Source organism: Heloderma suspectum, chromosome 6 (genome assembly GCF_057233095.1).
Source record: "Heloderma suspectum isolate Gila_16-S chromosome 6, 16-S_ref, whole genome shotgun sequence".
In the NCBI taxonomy this organism is placed as follows: Eukaryota; Metazoa; Chordata; class Lepidosauria; order Squamata; family Helodermatidae; genus Heloderma; species Heloderma suspectum.
In genome coordinates this window covers 96,262,465-96,282,406 of record NC_139463.1, presented here as the reverse complement: position 1 = coordinate 96,282,406, position 19,942 = coordinate 96,262,465, and the positions used below count along the sequence as shown (strand labels likewise).

At 47.8% G+C, this 19,942-nt stretch overlaps 1 protein-coding gene across 1 annotated transcript in view; it reads left to right on the top strand.

Moving 5' to 3' along the window:
• Window positions 1–18,981, top strand: part of KREMEN2 (kringle containing transmembrane protein 2) — a 49,851-nt gene extending 30,870 nt beyond the window's left edge. Inside the window, exons 5-8 of the mRNA XM_084805234.1 lie at window positions 4,558–4,890; window positions 10,059–10,187; window positions 14,591–14,663; window positions 15,678–18,981. Coding sequence (XP_084661360.1) covers window positions 4,558–4,890; window positions 10,059–10,187; window positions 14,591–14,663; window positions 15,678–15,972 — 830 coding nt within the window. The 3' untranslated portion in view covers window positions 15,973–18,981. The remainder of the gene's footprint in view (window positions 1–4,557; window positions 4,891–10,058; window positions 10,188–14,590; window positions 14,664–15,677) is intronic.
• Window positions 18,982–19,942: the final 961 nt, after the last annotated feature.

Below are 19,942 nucleotides of genomic sequence, written 5' to 3'. Positions count from 1 at the left end.
TTTTTCTTTTTGGCAAAGATATATGTACATATGAGGTGTATGGTTGGTGATGTAGCTGTATCCATTGAGGTAGAGAGAAGGGTTTTTTCCCTCTTCCAAAGTACTAAAACGAGGGGGGGTCACAGAATGAAATTGTGCAGTAGGTTTAAGATTAACTTCAGGATGCTTATTCAGAGACAAAATACCAGATATCAATTTCTTCAGGGTCCGCTGCAGGAGTGTGAAATCCCAGACACTGTAGGTGGCAGTGTTGAGCTACACCTGAAGGGCAGCCGTGGGTAAGATGCGGGCCTATGGTGGGTTCTCCTGGCCTGTTTTTGTGGCCTCAGCCACCCCTCCCCACTGCTGCAGTCATGGTAGCAAATTCCTGGGAGCATCCTGGGAGTGCAGTTTTGTTTGAAAACAAGGTGCATGCACCACATGCGCCTCGTTGTACAGTAAGCTCACGGTTTTTGTTTTGCTGTGCATCTCTGAATTCCAGCAGCTAACTCAGCAGCATGCCAGGGAGCAGGGGTGGGTTCTGGGGGGCAGTGATTGGCCCCCGGATCCCCAGAAATTGCCCACTCCTGATATTAGGGATTGTCAAGGACAGATAAAAGAAAGTACATCTTCACTTAGTGAATAATTAAGGCTGCAATCCTATACACGCTTATTTGGGAGAAGGTCCCATTGAACCTAGTGGGACTTACTTCTGAGTAGACATGCACAGGTTTGCACCGCACCTTATGGAATTCTCTGCCACAACATATCGTGAAAGCCCACAAATCTAATGCCTTTAAATCAGAATTAGACAGATTTATCATGGAGTAGAACTGTATCCAACGGCTGTTAGCTGTGATGGTTACAGAGAAGCTTCATGTTTTCAGAGGCACTATGCGCTTCGTGTGTGTGTGCGCGCGCGTGTGTGTGCCTCTGGTCGCATTTTGCCACAACAGAGGGAGCTAAACATTTATGAGTATCAAGGGAAGGGTCCTGATTAGAAATAGGAAGAATGCATTGTGAAAGAGCTTTCACGCATTTCTGGGTTTAGAAAAGGAAGACTTTCCCAAGCTGCGTCCAAAGTGGATATCATTTCACCCACGTCCTTCCAGTTTCATGTTCTCAACATCTGGATTGCATTTATTTATTTATTTATTTTTAACCAACGTTGGTTTTCTAGGTTGGTTTTTTTTTCTGTTTTCCTGTTTTTTCAGACACAGTTGGGCTGTTTTCTTTTCTAGTTTTGACTCTGAGGGATGTTAAAGCATGGTGTCTCAGCTTAACAGCTTGGTTTTCTTTTCTTTTTAAAATTGGTTTTAAACAGCAGCAGCAGCAGCAAGACTTGGCATTTATTTATACAGCACTTTTTGGGCACCACACACATTGTCTCAGTCATCTTTACGACAATGTCTGAATTATATTATTACAGCAGATATAGTATATGGCATAATATTATTATAGAATGGTGTAATAATATTATGTTCTACACTATAATTGTATTGCACAGTGTGGTCATCCCATTTGCCATCCAAAAGAACTGATAATAATGGATAATAATGTTATCATGGAGGATAAGGCTATCAATGACTACTAGTCATGATGGCTGTATATTACCTCCACCAGTATCAGAGGCAGTATGCTGGGGAACATGAGTGGGAGGGTGCTATGGCATTGATGTCCTGCTTGTGGACTTCCCATTGAGGCATCTGTTTGGCCACTGGGGGGACAGAATGCTGGACTAGATAGGCCTTTGGTTTGATCCAGCATGGATCTTATGGTTTTCCCCCCCACATTTTTTACCTTATTCTTTCTCCCAAACAAGGAGCTGAAGTCCCAACTTATCCTCACAACAACCCTGTGAAGTAGGTTAGATGAGAAATAGTGAACAGCCTAAGGGTCACCCAGGATTACCCAGTGAGCTTTGTGGCTGAGTAAAGATTTGAACCTGGGTTTTTACCCATTAAACTGCACCTCCCTCTATCTGCTTAATATAAAATAAATACATAAATAAAATGTATTGTATTATATCAGTCCTCCCCCAATTTCTAATAACTAAGGTACACTGTTTTCTAATTAAAACCGGAGTCACACTTCATTCTTATACCCCCGAAGTTTTTTTCCTGCCCCTGTTTAGAGTGCAGCTGATGTTTAGAGTCCACCAGCTGTGTATCTGCGTGATTCACTGTTCTGGGCATGGTGATTTCTTTTGATGGCAAGTAATTTCACAGTGTCTCTGCATTAGCAGTGAAAAATTAATGCTGAAGCTGATTGGAAGGAGATAAGATTCGAGTGGTGAATCACACAGAGATGCAGTAGGCAGCCTCCTGGAATGGTTGACCAATCCAATCTCATCCCACATAGATATGAAGCAACATTAATGTTCTCCAGTTGGAAGGAGGTGAGACCAGAACAGAGAATCAATCAGAGACTCAGCAGGCAGCCTCTCCTATGGAGTCAGTGCTTTGGGGCCCACAAATAAATGTAATTAATTTCTCACAGCCCAACAAAAGTTTGGGGGATGGAGTGCGACAAGTTTTCCTAGGCTTGGCCCCCCAGACTTTGTTTCAGTTCGCGCTGCGGTATCTGACTTGATCTGCAGTGAGTTGGGCCAGTTCACATATTTTCCTGGAACTTTTTTGTGCATTTTTTGGGAAGGTTCTGCCATTTGTGCAAATTAAAGCTGAATTTGCACAAATTACACAAATTAGGGCCCAATTTGTGCAAATTTGGCTGTAATTTAGACAAACTCAGGGCACAGCCCGCTGCTCGGCTCACAGACACAAAGCGAGTTGTCCACACCCTGGAGCTCTGTCGAGCGGAAAAAAAAAAAAGGATTTCCCAGCGATAGACATCCCTACCAACAGCCAACTTGCAGTATACCAGTGGGCTCTGGTACACCATTTGGTACTTACTATACTATCTATCATGACCCTGATTGTAAGGCACCAGAGTTACGTGGAGTGTCTCAACCCATGGCTCCCAGCAGTCAGACTCAAGAGCAGTGGCATAGAGGAGGCAGGGCTCACAGGGTCGAAGCACTGTGACGTTTTGATTAGCAGGGATGATGACGTTGCCTGCCAGCCCCTCAGTCTTCCCTGTTTTCTCTGAGTTTAGCTGCAGTCCTGCACATTAGCTGGTGTGTGTGCGATGGATTTTCCCAGCAATAATAGCTCTGTGAGCTCTCCCATGCACACGTATATAATGTGTGCACACATATATAGATATGGATCAGCCTAGCTACTTGCATTTTTGGACACCCCTTGGGGGCATGGCTATGGGGACTGGCATGATGAGCGCCTGCAGCTGCATTTTGATGAGCCAGTCCCCAGCAATGGGATTGGCCGGCTAGGCAAAATGAAATCCGAGAAGAATGCTGTGTGTCAGTGAACCACTAGGTGGTGCTGCCTACACAGTCAAGGAAGCCACCACTCCTGTCCATGGCACTCGCCTTTGGCCGGGTGGGATGACTCCGTTGAAGCTCTCCCCATCTATTCACTGCTTTCCTTCTTGTAAGGATGTGACTGCTGAAAAGTCCCCAGTTCAAATCTTGGCTCAGCCAAGCACTCACTACTTGGCCTTAGGCAAGCTGATCTCCCACACATTTCACCTCGCTGTATTGGCTTACAGCAGGGATGGGAATTATTTTTTTTTGTCGGGGCTGCATTTCCTCAGTGGGGCGGGTGGGCGGAATGTGTCAAGGACCACATGCCAGTGGTGGGCAGGGCTGAAGCCAGTGGAGGGTGGGACCAGAGCAAAAAGTGGGTGGAGCCACCCCTTTCCCTCTCTGCCACCCCCTTTTCTCTCTCTCTTTTGGTACCCTCTCCTCTCCTCTCCTCTCCTCTCCTCTCCTCTCCTCTCCTCTCCTCTCCTCTCCTCCCCTCCCCTCCCCTCCCCTCCCCTCCCCTCCCTTCCCCTCCCCTCCCCTCCCCTCCCCTCCCTTCCCTTCCCTTCCCTTCCCTTCCCTTCCCTTCCCTTCCCTTCCCTTCTCTTCTCTTCTCTTCTCTTCTCTTCTCTTCTCTTCTCTTCTCTCTCTCTTTTCCTCCTTGCTCAGCAGGTTGCCAAGGGAGTGACAGACTGCTCTTGTCAGAGATCTGAACCAATCATTTGCAGAGGGCTTTTGGAATGAGTCTTAGTGCTGCAGATTACCAAACTCTGATTTACAGGGTGGCTGTAGGCATCCCTGAAACACATAACCATTTTATGCATTGTACGATGTGTACTTTGAACACTCTAAAGTGCTATATCTGTCAGGGCTGTCACCTGCTTAAAGATCTTTTATTGGATTAATTGATCAATTAAATCTGCATAAATTTGCACATGAGAAAAGAAATGGGAATTCTCGAGAAAGAAGCATACTTTCTGTGTTTATAGATAATGTATACATATGCCAGAAGATGTGTCACCTCTCTCGCAGATGGGAATGCCTCTTCCAAGGTGGTGCTTCCTTGATTAAACAGGGGCACTTTTTTTGACCAAGTTGTCTTTTAATCAACAAACCTGATTGACTAAACATCTCAGCCCTAATATTGCTTGCAATCTTATTCTCATCCCCCTTCCTGCTTCCTTCCTATCCCACAGTTTCCATGGGGGCCTGTCAGGGGAACTTCAGTGAATTCTCTGGAGTGATCTACTCTCCACAGTTCCCAGATGACTATGAAGCTGACAGCAACTGCAGCTGGGCCCTGCGCCCACCGGGCTGCGATTCCGTGGAACTCACCTTCCGGCTTTTTGATGTCCATGACCCCAATGACCGCCTGGAGCTGCGGGACGGGCACAGCCACCTGCTGTTGGCCCAGTTCGACGGGCGCCGGAGGCCGGGGGCTGCCCTGCTCTTCCCCACTGATTACCTGCTCCTCTCCTTCCAGTCGGACCAGCTCCTGCAAGCCCAGGGCTTTGCCATCCTGTACAGAGGTACGCTTGCTGAGACCTTGCCCCGACGCTGCGTTGCCTCTGCCCCTGGGGTAGGGCAGGTGGGCAAAACCCGTTCCACCTGCATTGAGTAATGCTGTCCTGGTTTTCCATGGGAGACGTCTCTTTCTGGGACCTAAACAGGATGCCGCTTCCAGAAGGGGGGCAGTGGCGGCAGCAAGGTGGATGGGGGCAACTCTTTGGCCAGAACAAGAACAGATGCAAAAGGCCTTTGTCCCAAAGGGGCTGCAGCTGACCGTGAGAGAGGGGTGTGTGCTGAGCACAGGGCTGTCTTTGAACTCTGAAGCTTGGCCCAGGCTCTGCCAGCTCCTCCCTGGGGCTCAGAGTGTCAGAGTCTCTAATTAGAAGCAATTGGTTCCACACCTGCATGGGGAGGAGGAGGACGGCCTCTTTGAACTGGGGCCCTGGGAATGAGGAAGGCTTCTTCTGACAGATGCTGTCAAGCCCTGCAAGTGCACTGCCTGTGCTTACTCACCCTCCTCCAGCCACCGCACCTTTGAAATATCCACCCAATGGCCTCCGTGCAACCCAACGGGTTAATTATGGGCAAGTTTCTCCTGACGTCCCTTTGTGCCCCTGCGTGGCCCCAGGCTTGTAGCCAAAAATGATCGTGATGGGGGAGGGCCAAGGGTGCACAGGGCAATTTTTTTTTTGGAGGGGAGCGGGGAGACAGAATCAATGCAACACAGCAAGAACCTAAATACAAGTGGCCGAACACATCGTACGGTAGGGATGTCGGAGGAACCTATCTGGGAGGGGGGGGCTCATCAGCTCTGCCCCCTGGACTTCGGCTCATTTCCCCATGAGCTAGTCTGACTCCATCTGCATCGAGCTAGGACAGCTCACAGATTTTTCTGTTTTTTAAAAATTACATAAATACAAATGCCCACAAATTGCAGGGTGCAATTTGAGTAATTTACACAAATTTCGGTCGTGATTTGGGTAAATTGCAGCTGAAATTTGCATAAATTGTGGCCGAAATTTACGTAATACACGCAAATGGCACCCTGCAATTCACGCATATTTCTATTTATGTTAAAAAAAATTATGTAAAATGGGAAAAGTTTCCAGATTTTGGGAAAAGCCCTGCAGCTTGGCCTGCAAATGCAAGCTGAGTTAGGTGCTTGCCAGGAGTCCATTGAGCCCCAAAAGGGCCAGATTCTACAGTGACGGTCATCCCTATTGTATGATTGCAGTAAATATTACTAACAGGGCCAGTATCTAGGCCAAGCGTGGTTGGGCACCTGCTGAGGGTTCATATCCCAGCAGGGACCAACTAAGAAGACCCCTCTGGACATGGCCCTCCTCTTCACCATTGCAACCCACTTGTTCACCCACCTCTCACTCTGACCCAGACAACTGTGGTGGTGAGAAGGAGGAGCAGCAGATGCCACGGCCTGCTTGCTCCCTGGCACTCTGCCTGTCAAGCAAGCAGGTGGAAGCAATTATGAGAAAGAGGATGAGGAGCAAAAGCAGCTGGTGACAATGGCAGTGAGAAGGTCAGCTCAATGAGGGAGGAGGCCCATAGAGGGTGCGTTGCCCAAGGGGCATCCAAAACCTGGAGCTGGCACTGATTATAACATCACTTTCTTGGTACTTAGTGATCCCAGTTTCTCTTAATTCATTAGCCAGTGATTACTTTCTTACTGAACTATGGTGCAGAACTCTACCTCTGTAATTTTGTTTATATCACTGCCTGCCGGCTGCCCCCCACTCCAAAATCCTACTAAAACATTAATTTTTGGAAGAGACCACTGAAAATCTGAGCCAAATATTCAGGGGAGGAGCCTAGAGTCACCCAAATGGAAGGAGGTCCTTTCAGGCCGCAGGGCCGAAGGACTTGGGTTAGGGAGGCTCAAGGCATTTTGCTGCCTGGATCGGAAGAGCAATGGTGCCCACCCCCCATCGCCAGGTCAAGGTGCGTAAGTACCGCAGGCCAGCCAAGTTATTCTGCCACCTGAGGTCCTCAAGCTCCTCCCCTGCCTCCCACCTGGCAGTAAAAATATAGCAGTCATAAATTAAATTGCTAACAATTTATTACTCAAATATGACACCCCAAATCAGCTGCCTGAGGCGGAGAGCTCCCGCTGTGTAATGGTAGCATTGGCCCTGCTGGGGGTTCTTGTGTGGGGAGGATCACCTGGTCCTATGAGTTTCCCATTCCCTAGCTGATCCCTCAGGAAGACGTCTCTCCCTTTGGGATGCCTTGTGTATATATACATATGAAGCTGCCTTATAATGCGCCAAACTGTCTCGCCCAGCGTGGTCTACTCTGCCTAGGCATCATCAGATAAGAGGACAAAAGGAGGGCACAGATTTGCATAACATATCCTAATTCCTAGGGATTGATGCAAATTTGGAAAGAATTACTATAATTGAAACAGAAATACAATGGTGGGGAAGACTGTGACCAGGGGTTTTCTACATGAGGCATTTATCGTGCGTTTGTCATTCCCTACTCACAGTTGTTTAGGTGTTCTGACAACGTGACCCTCCAGTTTCGCTTCTGTGTCTAATGAGCACTTTCAGCAAGTTTTTTTAGAGCAGGGAAAATGAGACATTTAATTGTGAAAGTGAAAGGAAGAATGCGGTTTCCTCTAGGTGGTGCTATTCTGCTATACCAGAGTGCCACCTAGAGGTTATGTAGGAGAAAAGCAGGGAAGGAAATGCTCTTCGTGTAGCACTTGGACCTCATTTCTGGGACGAAACTGAAACTAGATGCATTGGATTAACAGCCTGGCGTAGAAAAGCTCCAGGCGACCTGTGTGCCTTGCTCAGTATGCTGTCCAGGTGCTAACTGTGGATGGGCAACTTCAAGGCCCCTGCCTCTCGCTCCTTCTGGGTCTTTGTTATCAAACTGGACTTAGAAGATAGAGAATACCTTCAAATAGAGCAGCCTTCCGTAACCTCTCCAGAGGTGCTGAACTACAGCTTACAGCAGCACCACCCCTGGCAACATGTACTCCAACACCTCAGGAGGGCACCAAGTTGACAAAGGCTGACATAGAGGTTGGTTCTCTTAAGCCATTCCAATAGAGGACTGTAAAGCTGGACACACGGCCACCAGGCAGAGGCCTTTCCCAGATCTGCTCAAAGCTCATCGGTAACCTCAACAAAGTGCCCTTTGGTGGGGGCCACACTCTCCTGTATGGCTGAGCCCTCAGGGGCTGAGTTGGTGGGAACCGCCATTTTAATTTCCCACAGTGCTCTTGGGAAATCAGGGCATGGTGGGACATTTAACCAGTGGCTGCCACACCCAGCCATCTGTCACTGGTCAGAGCACTGCATTATTATTTTTTAAAGGGGGCCCCAGGGGCAGCCATGTGTGGTTCTCTCCTCCATGCCGCCTCCCCCCCCCCAGCCTTTTTCTCAGAACAATCCTGTGAGGAGATGAGGCTGAGGTTGTAAGTAGCCCAAAGTCACTCAGTGAGCCTCATGGCTTAAGTCTGTAGGGATTTGAAACCACATCTCCCTTGGTCTCGTTGGACACGCTGGTGGGACCTTCTCAAACTGGGGAGAGGTAACGAGTGGGGTACCGCAGGGCTCAGTCCTGGGCCGGTGCTCTTCAACATTTTTATTAATGACTTGGAGGAGGAGGTGCAGGGAATGCTGATCAAATTTGCAGATGACACAAAATTGGGTGGGATAGCTAATACTTTGGAAGACAGAAACAAAATTCAAAGTGATCTGGATAGACTGGAGCGCTGGGCAGAAAACAACAGAATGACATTTAATAGGGATAAATGCCAAGTTCTGCACCTAGGAAAAAGAAACCAAATGCACAGTTACAAGATGGGGGATACGTGGCTCAACAACACTACAAGCGAGAAAGATCTTGGAATTGTTGTCGATCACAAGCTGAATAGGAGTCAACAATGTGATGTGGCTGCAAAAAAGGCCAATGCTCTTTTGGGCTGCATTCATAGAAGCATAGCTTCCAAATCCCGGGAAGTACTAGTTCCCCTCTACTCAGCACTGGTTAGGCCTCATCTGGAGTATTGTGTCCAGTTCTGGGCACCACACTTTAAGAAGGATGCAGACAAACTGGAGAGCGTTCAGAGGAGGGCAACAAAGATGATCAGGGGACTGGAAACAAAGCCCCATGAAGAGAGACTCAAAGAACTGGCCATGTTTAGCCTGGAGAAAAGAAGACTGAGGGGGGATATGATAGCACTCTTCAAGTACTTGAAAGGTTGCCACAGAGAAGAAGGCCAGGATCTCTTCTTGATCATCCCAGAGTGCAGGACACGGAATAATGGGCTCAAGTTACAGGAAGCCAGATTCTGGCTGAACATCAGGAAAAACTTCCTGACTGTTAGAGCAATATGACAATGGAACCAATTACCTAGGGAGGTGGTGGGCTCTCCCACACTGAAGGCATTCAAGACGAAGCTGGACAGCCATCTGTCAGGGATGCTCTGACTTGGATTCCTGCATTGAGCAGGGGGTTGGACTCAGTGGCCTTGTAGGCCCCTTCCAACCCTACTATTCTATGGTTCTATGATTCTGTGGTCACTGCATTTCTCTGGTTTCTCCCCAAGCACTAGAGCACATTTTGTGTCTAACAAGCCATGACTTTTGTAAGTCGGGCCAGTGAACCAGTCTTGAATGGAAATGAGCATTAGTCGCACTTGATGTGGGCAACAGGAAAACACGCCACGGCAGGCATGCTCAGCCCAGTGCTTTCCAGACTGTGACTCCCAGGTTGATGAAGGGTGTGTCAAGGGATGGTCTGACTTGGATTTCTGCACTGAGCAGGGGGTTGGACTCGATGGCCTTGTAGGCCCCTTCCAACCCTACTATTCTATGATTCTAAGGGCTCCTCAAAAGCAAGGCTTCGTTTGAGTCAGGGCTTGTCAGGGTTTCACCCCGGAGTTTTCACTGAGGTACGTCAGTGGAGGCTGGTGGCTCCAAGCCAATGGGGCAGTAAATCCGCTCTGGGTTTCAGTCAGAACACTAAAACAGCTATCCAAGGTTCTGACTGAAACCCAGAGCAGATTCACTACCCCACTGACTTTGGAGCCACCAGCCTCCACTGAGGGACATGTTGTTCCTAAGAGTAAGTATAGTGAATTAAACTGCAGACTTTTGGGAAAGGGTGGGTTTAAAATCCACTGCAAAGTCAGTCCATGGTTCTGATTTCCATACAGGAGTGAAGGGTCCTTCAGTCAACTTACGGACCCTCCCAGGCGATGGATCCCATCTTGTCCCGACCTCTTCTGATTGGCTGAACTCCACCCGGACCTACAGTGCCAATGACTCCGCCATCGGGGTAGGAGGTAAAGAACCAGACTTATGGTGGGCTTGTCCTGTGATGCTGCCACTTGTGCTAACCAGACCGGCTGGCTCAGGCCAAAACAGAGTCCCCCACTGGGCCGTTTTCCTCCAGGCCAAGGAACCTGTGGAGCTGGCTACACTTTACATGCAAGGGAACCCTGACAGCACAGTCTTTTAAAAAGAGAAATTACTTTGGGAAAGGGGATTTAGAGCAGAGAAAGGCTGCGTGTGTGTGCGCGCGCACGTACGCGTTTGTACTTCATTACTTTTTCTGCCTCCCACTTCTTTATCTTAAAGAACCAGTTCTGTTGGGGAACAGGGTGTGCGGGGCCATGTTTCCCTGTAGAACTGGGAGTGCTGGGAAAGAGGGGCGTGTGAGGAGAGTCATACCCATGTGCCTAATTTCTAAGATTCCTTCATCCCTTCTTTCCCAGTAAGATCACTGTGATGGGATGAGGGGAGTGGGGAGGAGGCTAAAGAATCCGTCTTCAACAGGAGCCTTGTATTTGTGTGCTTGCATGTGCACATGAGCATGTTTGTGCACATCTGTGTGCAGCCCCCAGCCACCCACCCAACATCCCATGTGGCCCTAAAGCATGGGCAGGAAAATTTGTCACTCCCAAGAGTTGCATGGGGCAATGAGTAATGGGTTGGGGGCACATACACCACACATTCCACCCTCCATACCCCCATGCACGCCCATGCACATTCTTCCCCCCACCCCCATTTCAGTGTGCAGTACATACAGAGGTTTAAACCTCCCCTCCCTGCACACTAAGATCGTGCCTCCCCCACCCCCACCACACTACTCAGCTGGGTGGCAGGGAAGGCATGCAGTTTAAATTGTGCTCCTGACAGCCTAGGAGTGTGATTGTGCCAGGGAAGAGGTGCATGGGGATGACTTTCCTGGGCTCCTTCTTCCCCAGCTCTGTTGGGAGCATAATCTTCCCCAGCAATTATGCTCCCAACAGCTTGTCAAATACCTGTGGTGGAAGCAGTGGCAGGATGGCAAAATGCAAGGAGGCAGCTTGGGAACCTGTGATGGGCTGCGTAGCTTCCAAGGGCCACCTGTGGCTCACAAACTGCTGGTTTCTCATATGTGTTCTAAACCATTCTCCATAGCAGCTTCCTGCCACACACCCACAGGGTTCCAGTTGCATGTTTTCAAGTGTGAATATGTGACTGGCACTTTACGCTGGAGGGGAGAGAGCTCATTGGAGACGCCATTTAGAACTGAGAAATGGACAGGGAAACCACACTCACCCCCCTTCCACTCCTTGCTCTAAATTTCCCTTTCCTTAAGCAGCTTCTCATTTTAAAAAAAACCAAAAGATTGGGGATATTTCACACATCTTGCATGAAATGTGTAACAGGGACACTTGAGGAGAAGTTGATCTTGCCAGATTCTGATAGGAACAGACCAGATCTGCACCTTCTGGACTATTAGTTATCCACCAGTTTTTGCACTTCCTGAAATAGCCTTTAAAAATATCCTTTCTGTCGTTTGAGAGAAAATATGTATTTAAATGCGCAATAGTCTATGCATTTTTGTGTGGATTAAAAATTATAATAGTAGATGAATGCAGAAACAGGATATAATGGACTTAGGGGTGAATGCATGCAAAAAGTGATACGGACAGGAAATAGAATGATTTTCCTGTCCTGAATGTATAGTAATTTGTCCATTCTGTTCCTGTCCCTCTGTAAAAGTTGCTGTGGCGCAATCCTGCCACCAACCACTAGGGGTCACCCTCTTTTGCCTTTCCAATGTAAGGTTCTTTGTGCCACAAAGTTTGTAATCAGAATTGGGTTAAAGGACATAAGAAATCCTAAATATACATTCATTCTGGGCAAAGCTCCCTGCACTTAGAACAAAAGGAAAAAAACCCAATCAGAACTCTGCATGGAGGCAACTGAATTCTATGAGCCATATATTAGACACATTAAGCAAGTTTATGGATATCTGCTTATTTTGCACATTTTCCCCCTGCTAGCCAGGGAATGGGAGAGATTTGGGCAGAGTACTGAAATCTTGCATCCCAGTTTGGCTTTGGCACGAAAGACTGCTCAGTCCCCATCCCATCTGTCTTCTGCAGTTTTACTAGGCACTCCCTAGGCAGTTTCAGACCTAATTGTGCACTCACAGGGACTAGGAACATTAAAAGCCAACAAACCAAGTTGCTCACGTTTATAAGTGCTTGCATGGCACAATCAAGGAACTGTAGAAAGCACACAGTCTGTATTATGCAGCCCGACTTTGCTGACATGCCTACATTTCTTGCCTGACAGCATTCATGTAGAGCTGTGTATTCTGACACACACACACACACACACACACACAAACAGACTTACAAACACACCCTCAAAGAACATCCCTTATTTGGGTTGGCACCAAGTCCTGAAAACTTCCACATAAGTAAACCACTCCTTGTGCTGGCCAGGTTAGCAAGAATTTAAATCAGTCGTCAAATTTAAATCAGTCGTCAACTACTCTCGTGGGCCTTCTTTTTGTGGCACAACTCCGTCCTCTCATCTCCTGGATACTGAAATTACATAACAATTGGGCACCACCTAGTGGTAAAGGCTTTGCAATTATGGAGCAGCTCAAAGGAGCTTTTAAACTAGGGGTGGTGAAGCTCTTTCAATCAAATTCCATTTCAGAGAAACTCTCTGGGGCTGCATTTCAGTGGTGGGTGGGGCCTAGGGCAAAAAGGGGCAGAGCCAAATATACCCCAAATACCAGCTTAGTTTAGTTTAAAGCTCTTACTGTCAGCATCCAAGCCTTAGGAGAGGCATCTCAACCTTTTAGAATGGGGAAAAAATTGCACAAAAGCTGAGAAACCACCGAACAATCAGTTGTCGGGGGAAAGGGATGTGGCCAAGGAAAGGGGGTGTGGCCTTCTGGGGAACCCCGGAGGGCCAGATTGAGGGCCAGATTAGGCCCATCATATCAGATATCTCCTTAACTGCTGGGACAATTCAGATTTCTGAAGTAAAGTGTCCTGTTCTCACACTGCCCGGGAGCCTTTATTTGTGCCATTAGGGAAAACTTAGGAGTACCTCTGAATTTTCCATAGTGGGGAAAACAGCAACTTCCGGGGGGGGGGGGGAGTGATTCACATCTGGAAAATATTGTAGGGGGGGATGGTTATCCTCCCCCCGTTGTGTCACAATCCCAGTCCAAATTGTTCCCCTCTTTCTTTCTTTCTTTCTTTCTTTCTTTGAAAGAACTGCTTTAAAAAACAAATTAAAAGTGATGCAAGATCTGATCATGTATCTCCATGAACTGGCAGGCTCTTTGATGTTTTGGAATCTTCATGAGACAGCAGATACAATAAAAATGTATATGAAATGCACAGGATGTCTCTCTTTACCAAGCAAGTACTGGCCAGTACTTTACAAAAGAAAACACACAGAAGTGTATGCTGAACGGAAGAACATCTCTATAGTTTTTGCAGCATTTGAAAAGAGGTGTTTTTTCCCCCTTTTACAAGTAAGCCTGCAGGCTAAATCTTCACTGGCCCTGTTCACACGTAACACAAAGCCATAATCATCAGGGAATTTCTGCTAACCACAGTGGCTTTGTGTGTCATGTGGTGGGAGAAAAACCCACTAACCATGGTTCTGGAACCACCCCGGGTAACCAACTCCTGCAGCAGCGTTAAGGGGCCCCAGGGTGGCTTAGCATTACATGTGGCGGGCTCTCTGGTGGATAGAACGGGCTCCAGGAGGTTCCTGGACCATGACCATAGAGATGGTTGCCTAGAACGTGTGCTACTTCTGGCAGTGCTGTAGCCAGTGCGGACTTTCTCTATACTTGCCAGTGCATCATGATGGATGGAGCAGCTGGTGCACATGTTTTCGCAGCTGCAGGAGGATGGTTACGGTAACAACGGAGGGGGGTGGTTACAGGAACCACATGATGCCGCATGGTTCCTGCTTGTGTGGCAGGTGCGCAATGTGGTTTCGCTACCCCCACCTCTGTAGTTACCCTAACCACGCTCCCCCCATGTGTGTCTGAACAGGGCCACTGTGTCTGGATTAAAATGTGGTGGGGATACTGTAGGAGAGTGGAGACAGCTAAAATTGCTTTGCAGATCCAGGCCACTGACTATCACCAACAGTGCTGGCCATTCCCTGATTTAAATGGTCTTCATATTGAGAACAGGACTGATGACTTCACTTTCCTATTTTAAGGGAATGTTTAACTTCTTTGGAGCTGCAGGATTGTCTTTTTTTAAGGAACCCAGTGCTGGGAGTGAGTACATTCTCTCAGCCATTGCAAGGGTAGAAAGAGATTTACTCCGTAGAGTACTTAGCATGATGGTTAATCAAGCCTTCCATATAGAATTTTGGTGGAAGGTCGTTGTCCGCAAATGGTGTCTTTTGTTCCTTTGTAACACAGCTTGGGTGATGTACACGGCCACGGGGACCTTCATCTTAGCCATCATCATCATCTCTTACCATCTGCGCAAGAGGTAGGTAGTGGGGAGAAACCTGGGAGATGTCCAATGAAATCTGCTTGCTCTGGCATTTGCATCCCACTCTGATTCTATCCCCTTCCCTGTCTGTCCACACCACAGGCCACTGTGAAGTTCGTACCAGCATGATCTGCCAACAGATGGGGAACATGTGTCCTGTCAGGTGTCATTGGACTGCAACTTCCATCATCCCTCAGCATTGGTTATGTTGGCTGAGTTGCAGTTCAGCAACAACTGGAGGGCCACATGTTCCCAACGCCTGGCCTACACCATTGAGACAGCACATCAATTAGGCCTTGGATGTAAGGGTTTAGGCCAGGGATAGGCAACTTCTAGGGGTCAGGGGGCCATATTGCACCCCTGGACTCCACTGGGGCTGCCCCCCTGCCCCCACCACTGAATCTGCTGCCAAAATTCAGCAGTGCAGCAACAGGGGGAAAAGGCTCCTTTTTAAAGCAAGCAAATTTGCTTCAAAATATACCTTTTTTCAGCTGCCATCATGGCTTTTCACTTTTAACAGGAGCCTTTTTTCCCCTATCACCACTACTGTATTGTGAAATTTTGGTGGTAAAGTGGCAATGGTGGGCACGGGAGGGGGCACAAAAATGGTAAATCACATGGAAACAACAGTGAATTGAGTTTTCAGATTCTGGAATGGTCTCATTTCAATTTTAAAATTCAGTTTCAAAGGCCCGCTAACAGAACCGTACCATTTTAAGGGGAAATGTGATACATGCAGCCCACCCCAGTTTAGGTAAAGAAGAATGTATGAAGTATTGAGTTTGCCTAGGTAATGTATAATTCTGTTGCCATAACTCAATGGCCAGAGAGGCAATTGATTTGTGATTTGCCACATCATTTGTTTTCATCTATTACACTTTGAACGATGTACCATCAAGGGGCTTTTGTAAGTCATTGGCATTGGATGACAGCTCAGGATGTGTGGCTGTCACTGCGGGCATGAATTCTCAACTCACCTGGTTGTGTTGTCTGTATTGTTCTCCTTCCCAGGACCTGCCTTTTTGTGCAAAAGAAAGCTGCTGGTTCCCTGGTCCCTTTCTCCTCCAAAGGCCCGCGAAGCCGTTGCCAGTGCCTTGGGGGCGAGGCGTGGGCTGTGGCCTACCGACATACCCGTGTGGTGATCTGCACCACACGCGGTGCCCCACACCACCGCCCCCTGCACAATGGCGGTGGGGTTGCTGGGGACGACGAGGCCTCCTCGGACTGCTCATGCCTGTGCCACAGTTATGAGAACCTTTCTTCCACCAACCAGTCCTCGCTCAAATCTCTCATCTCCAGCATCTGAGGCGAGGCAAATCCTGTAATTCTCAACTCCCACAGTCGCCTTCATGAATGTTAGCCTCCTCTCTATTGCCAGACCCCTGAGGTGGAACGTCCTCAGTTCACTAGGGACCAAGAGACCCGGAATTTACAACTCAGGGTGTGAGGCAGGGCAGCTGGAATGTAATGGAAGTCAATGTGGCCCTGATAACAACATTCCAGAGAAATGGAAAGACATTTGATAGCAGCCATGCATAGTCATGTTCCCCTATAGTTGATCAGCGCCCATGGCAGCTTTCTACTCACCACGGAGAGTACTGAGGTGGTGGGGACCCTATCGCGACATCCTTTTGCTGGGAGACTTCTGGGCATACGTTGAGGCAAGGAGCCTCGTTATGGTGCTGGAATTTTGAAAATGTTTCTTCTGCGATAAAGACATCCATCCCCATCAGAACAGGATTTGTACCCCATGGCATCATGGGGAAATCTAGGACTGTGTGACAAACACATGGAGTTGGGTTCCCTTAGAAGATCGCATTGTGTGAGACGCAAAGACCTGGGAATGGGGAGCATGGAGGGGGAGAGATCCTGTGACCCCATCCCCAGAGGGTTAAGACAAGGGAGAAAGAGATTGGTTTCACAGGGAGGGTGGCTAGATTTTGGATCCTGAACCAAGGGGAAACAGTACTTGTGGGCTGAACCTATCGCCAGTGTCACTTTGAGGACATTTGGGTGCAAACAGAGCCCAGAGACAATGGAACACTCGGAAGAGTTACTCACTTGACTCCAGGGGGCTCTGTAGATTCACCCAAAAAGAGAGGAGATAAAAACCAGCCCCTCTTTGTGCTGCATCCTACAGGCACAACATGGATTTTGGAACATTAAACTGTCATTAAATTATTTTCATATTGGTGAGGATGCTTCTCTGTTATTGTCTGCACTAATCTGCAACATTGGGACGGGGTTGGGAGCAGGGCACCGAACGTCTAAAGATTTCCTGCTTTCCTGGATTGGATATCTAAATGGAACATTCAGTCACTCCCAAGGCAGAGGCACGCACGGTTACCTAGCCTCAAAGGAGCCCGCCTGTTGCCCATCGTGTATGAGTCACTGTTCTGGGTGTTCTTCCCAAAAAGGTGCAACCCAAATGATTGGGGGTGAGGGGCTGGAGAAACTTCCCTGGAAGAGTTACTAGGTTTGGGGCTATTTAGTTTTGAAAAAAGGCAAGCAAGGGGGGAACATGATAAGAGGTGTATAAAAGTATGCAAGGTGTGGTGAAAGAGAAAAACTTCTCCCTCGTAATAACAGAACCTGGGGTGATGTAATGAAGCTGAACGGTGGGAGATTCAGGATAGACAAAAGGAAATACTCCTTCACAGAACACATAGTTAGGACCTAACTACACGTGATGTTAATGATGTGATTGGCAATCTGGTGGATTTTTAAAAATTATATACCGGGTGCTTTAGATGCAGAGATTATTAGCAGATGCAGGGAGGTTTAAGTCTTCCCTCCCCAGCTGTGTTACCTTGATGAAACTCCCTGCTCCCCATGCCTCAATCTCCCCATTGGTACCCATGGAAGTTTCCCCCCGCAATGCTAATGGCCTGGGGGGGGCTTAAACCTCCCCTCCCCCTGTGCTACAGTTCCACAAGTGACCCTCTGCATCTGTTGTTTTTTTTAATCCATGACATGATTGCTTACTAGTCACGTCATGAACGTCACTTAAACTATGGAATTTGCCACCGCAAGATATGGTGACATCCACCAACTTTGAAAGTGGGTTAGACAAATTCATGGAGGATAAGGCTATCAATGGCTATTAGTCATGGTGGCTGTTTTATTACCTCCAGTGTTGCAGGCAGTAAGCTTCTGTGTATCAGTTGTGGAGAAACACGAAAGGCAGAATGTTACTGTGCTCATGCCCTCCTTGTGGCCTTCCCATTGGGGCATCTGGTGGCCACTGTGGGAACAGTATGCTGGACCAGGGAGGCCTTTGGCCTGATCCAGCACGGCTCTTATGTTCTTTATCAGAACACTTACAGCGGATGGTCTCCACCAAGGGGTCATACTCTTACACATTCAAAAGCAGGGGTGCAGAACCTCAGATCTGTGAGCCAAATACAGACTTCCTGGGGGCCCAATCCAGCCTCCAGGACTCCCCAGAGAATCATACCCATTTCTTCTGGCCTCACCACCCTTTCCACTGACACCAGTTGCTGGGTGGTTTCCCAGCTTTTGTGCAATTTTCCCCCATTCTAAAAAGTTTTTAAAAAATATTTGAAACACCTCTCCTAACCCTTACTTGCTGGCAGTGAGCTTAACGCTAAAATATGCAGGTACTGGGGGAATTTTGGCTCCCACCTTTTGCTTTTGGTCCCGTCTATCACTGGAATGCAGCCCCCGAGAGTTTCTCCAAAATGGAATTTGGCCCTCGGGCTGAGTTTCAGCACACCTGTTCTAAAGTCCCTCCTTTTGGGAGGTAAGAATCAACTGTATCTTCAACTGTAATTCGGGGGTGGTAGTGGGAACCTGCCTCAGCTATCTGTTTAGAAACCACTCCTTGCAAGGACGGTTCTCTGTGTGGTGCAGGGAGGGACCCTGTTAAAAAGGCAACTGGAGTGGTGTGTGGGGTGGGGCAGGGAGTTCAATTCCCCATGAACAGAATGTATGGCATGTCTCCATTTCAGTAATTGTAATTACAGGATCTCAAAGCCTGTTTACATAGATACGTATTGCAAATAATGGATGTGGAAAACTAGAATTCTCTCTCCAGGTGAGGGACAGCCATAGAGAGCAAGTGTGTGTGTAAGAGAGAGACAAAGAGAGACGAAATGAATCGTTTTCAGTCATTTTTAAGAACTACAGAGAGCTGTATGTTTCTTTGTCTAAAAGAAAACTTCCCCGTATTTATTTCAGTTTTCGGTTGTTGTTATTGTTGTTGCTAGGGCTGGCTGTAATAATAGGCCTGTTGCTTTGGGATGGTTTCAGTTCTAGGCCCTAGAATATGTGAAACAATAAAAAGAGTGCCTCTGAGCATCGGTGAAGTGCTTTCCTTTGACACCAAAGAATTACTGCTATGGCCAGGTTGGGGGGTGGCTTGGCAGAGTTTGCTCTGCTGAGCCCCTTGCCATGGGCTTAGATGGCAGCCACAGTAGGTACAAGCCACCATTTTAAATTTCCCACAGTGCCCTGGAGTGACTCTACATTGGGTGCACTGTGGGGATTTTTTAAATGATGGCTTGCAGATCCAGTCATCCCATGCAAGGAAGCCTGGGCAAGGCCTCAGCGCTGATGGGCTGTTCCAGAGTGCTGGAACCCAGGCAGCTGCCCAAGGGTACTGGGTGTGGACGCGAGGCCCAGCTACCACTCACCACCACAGGCTAAGGGCTTCCAAGGAAGCAAGTGTCGTTCACAGGCTCACTGGAATTCCAAAGCACCTTATTTTAAAAATGTTCCCTATGCAACCTAGTATCAAATACAGAGGACTGGACTCAGATTAATGCTGGATCAGCTATGCCGACAGAAGTGGACTTCTTGGCCCACTCCTTCCCACACCAGCCTCCAGCCACCCCCCAAACGCCACAGAGTCAGGAGACCCTGCTGAATGGGCTGAGCTGTGGTGTATATGGGAAGAGGGATCCCCAAAAATTGGGCTGAGGGACCTTCTGTGAGCGGAGCCCTTGCAGAAAGCAAATCCTGGATCCAACCCATTTTGTTTCCCTGGCATTTGTTCTGACATTGAAATGAACAGACCCCAATTTGAAATGAGTTCAAATCTTGACTATGGTCCACAGAAATATGCAATTATAACTAGGTATTATATACAGATATATAACATTGTGTACCGTACCAGGTGGAAAAAAGTGAAACAGCTATAAATATAATTAATGTTCTATCATACATACGATTTAATATTAATTATTTAATTCCTATTAAATAATAATGCCAAATAATAATGCCATTTGTAAGTTAATGGAATGGAATGAATGGGA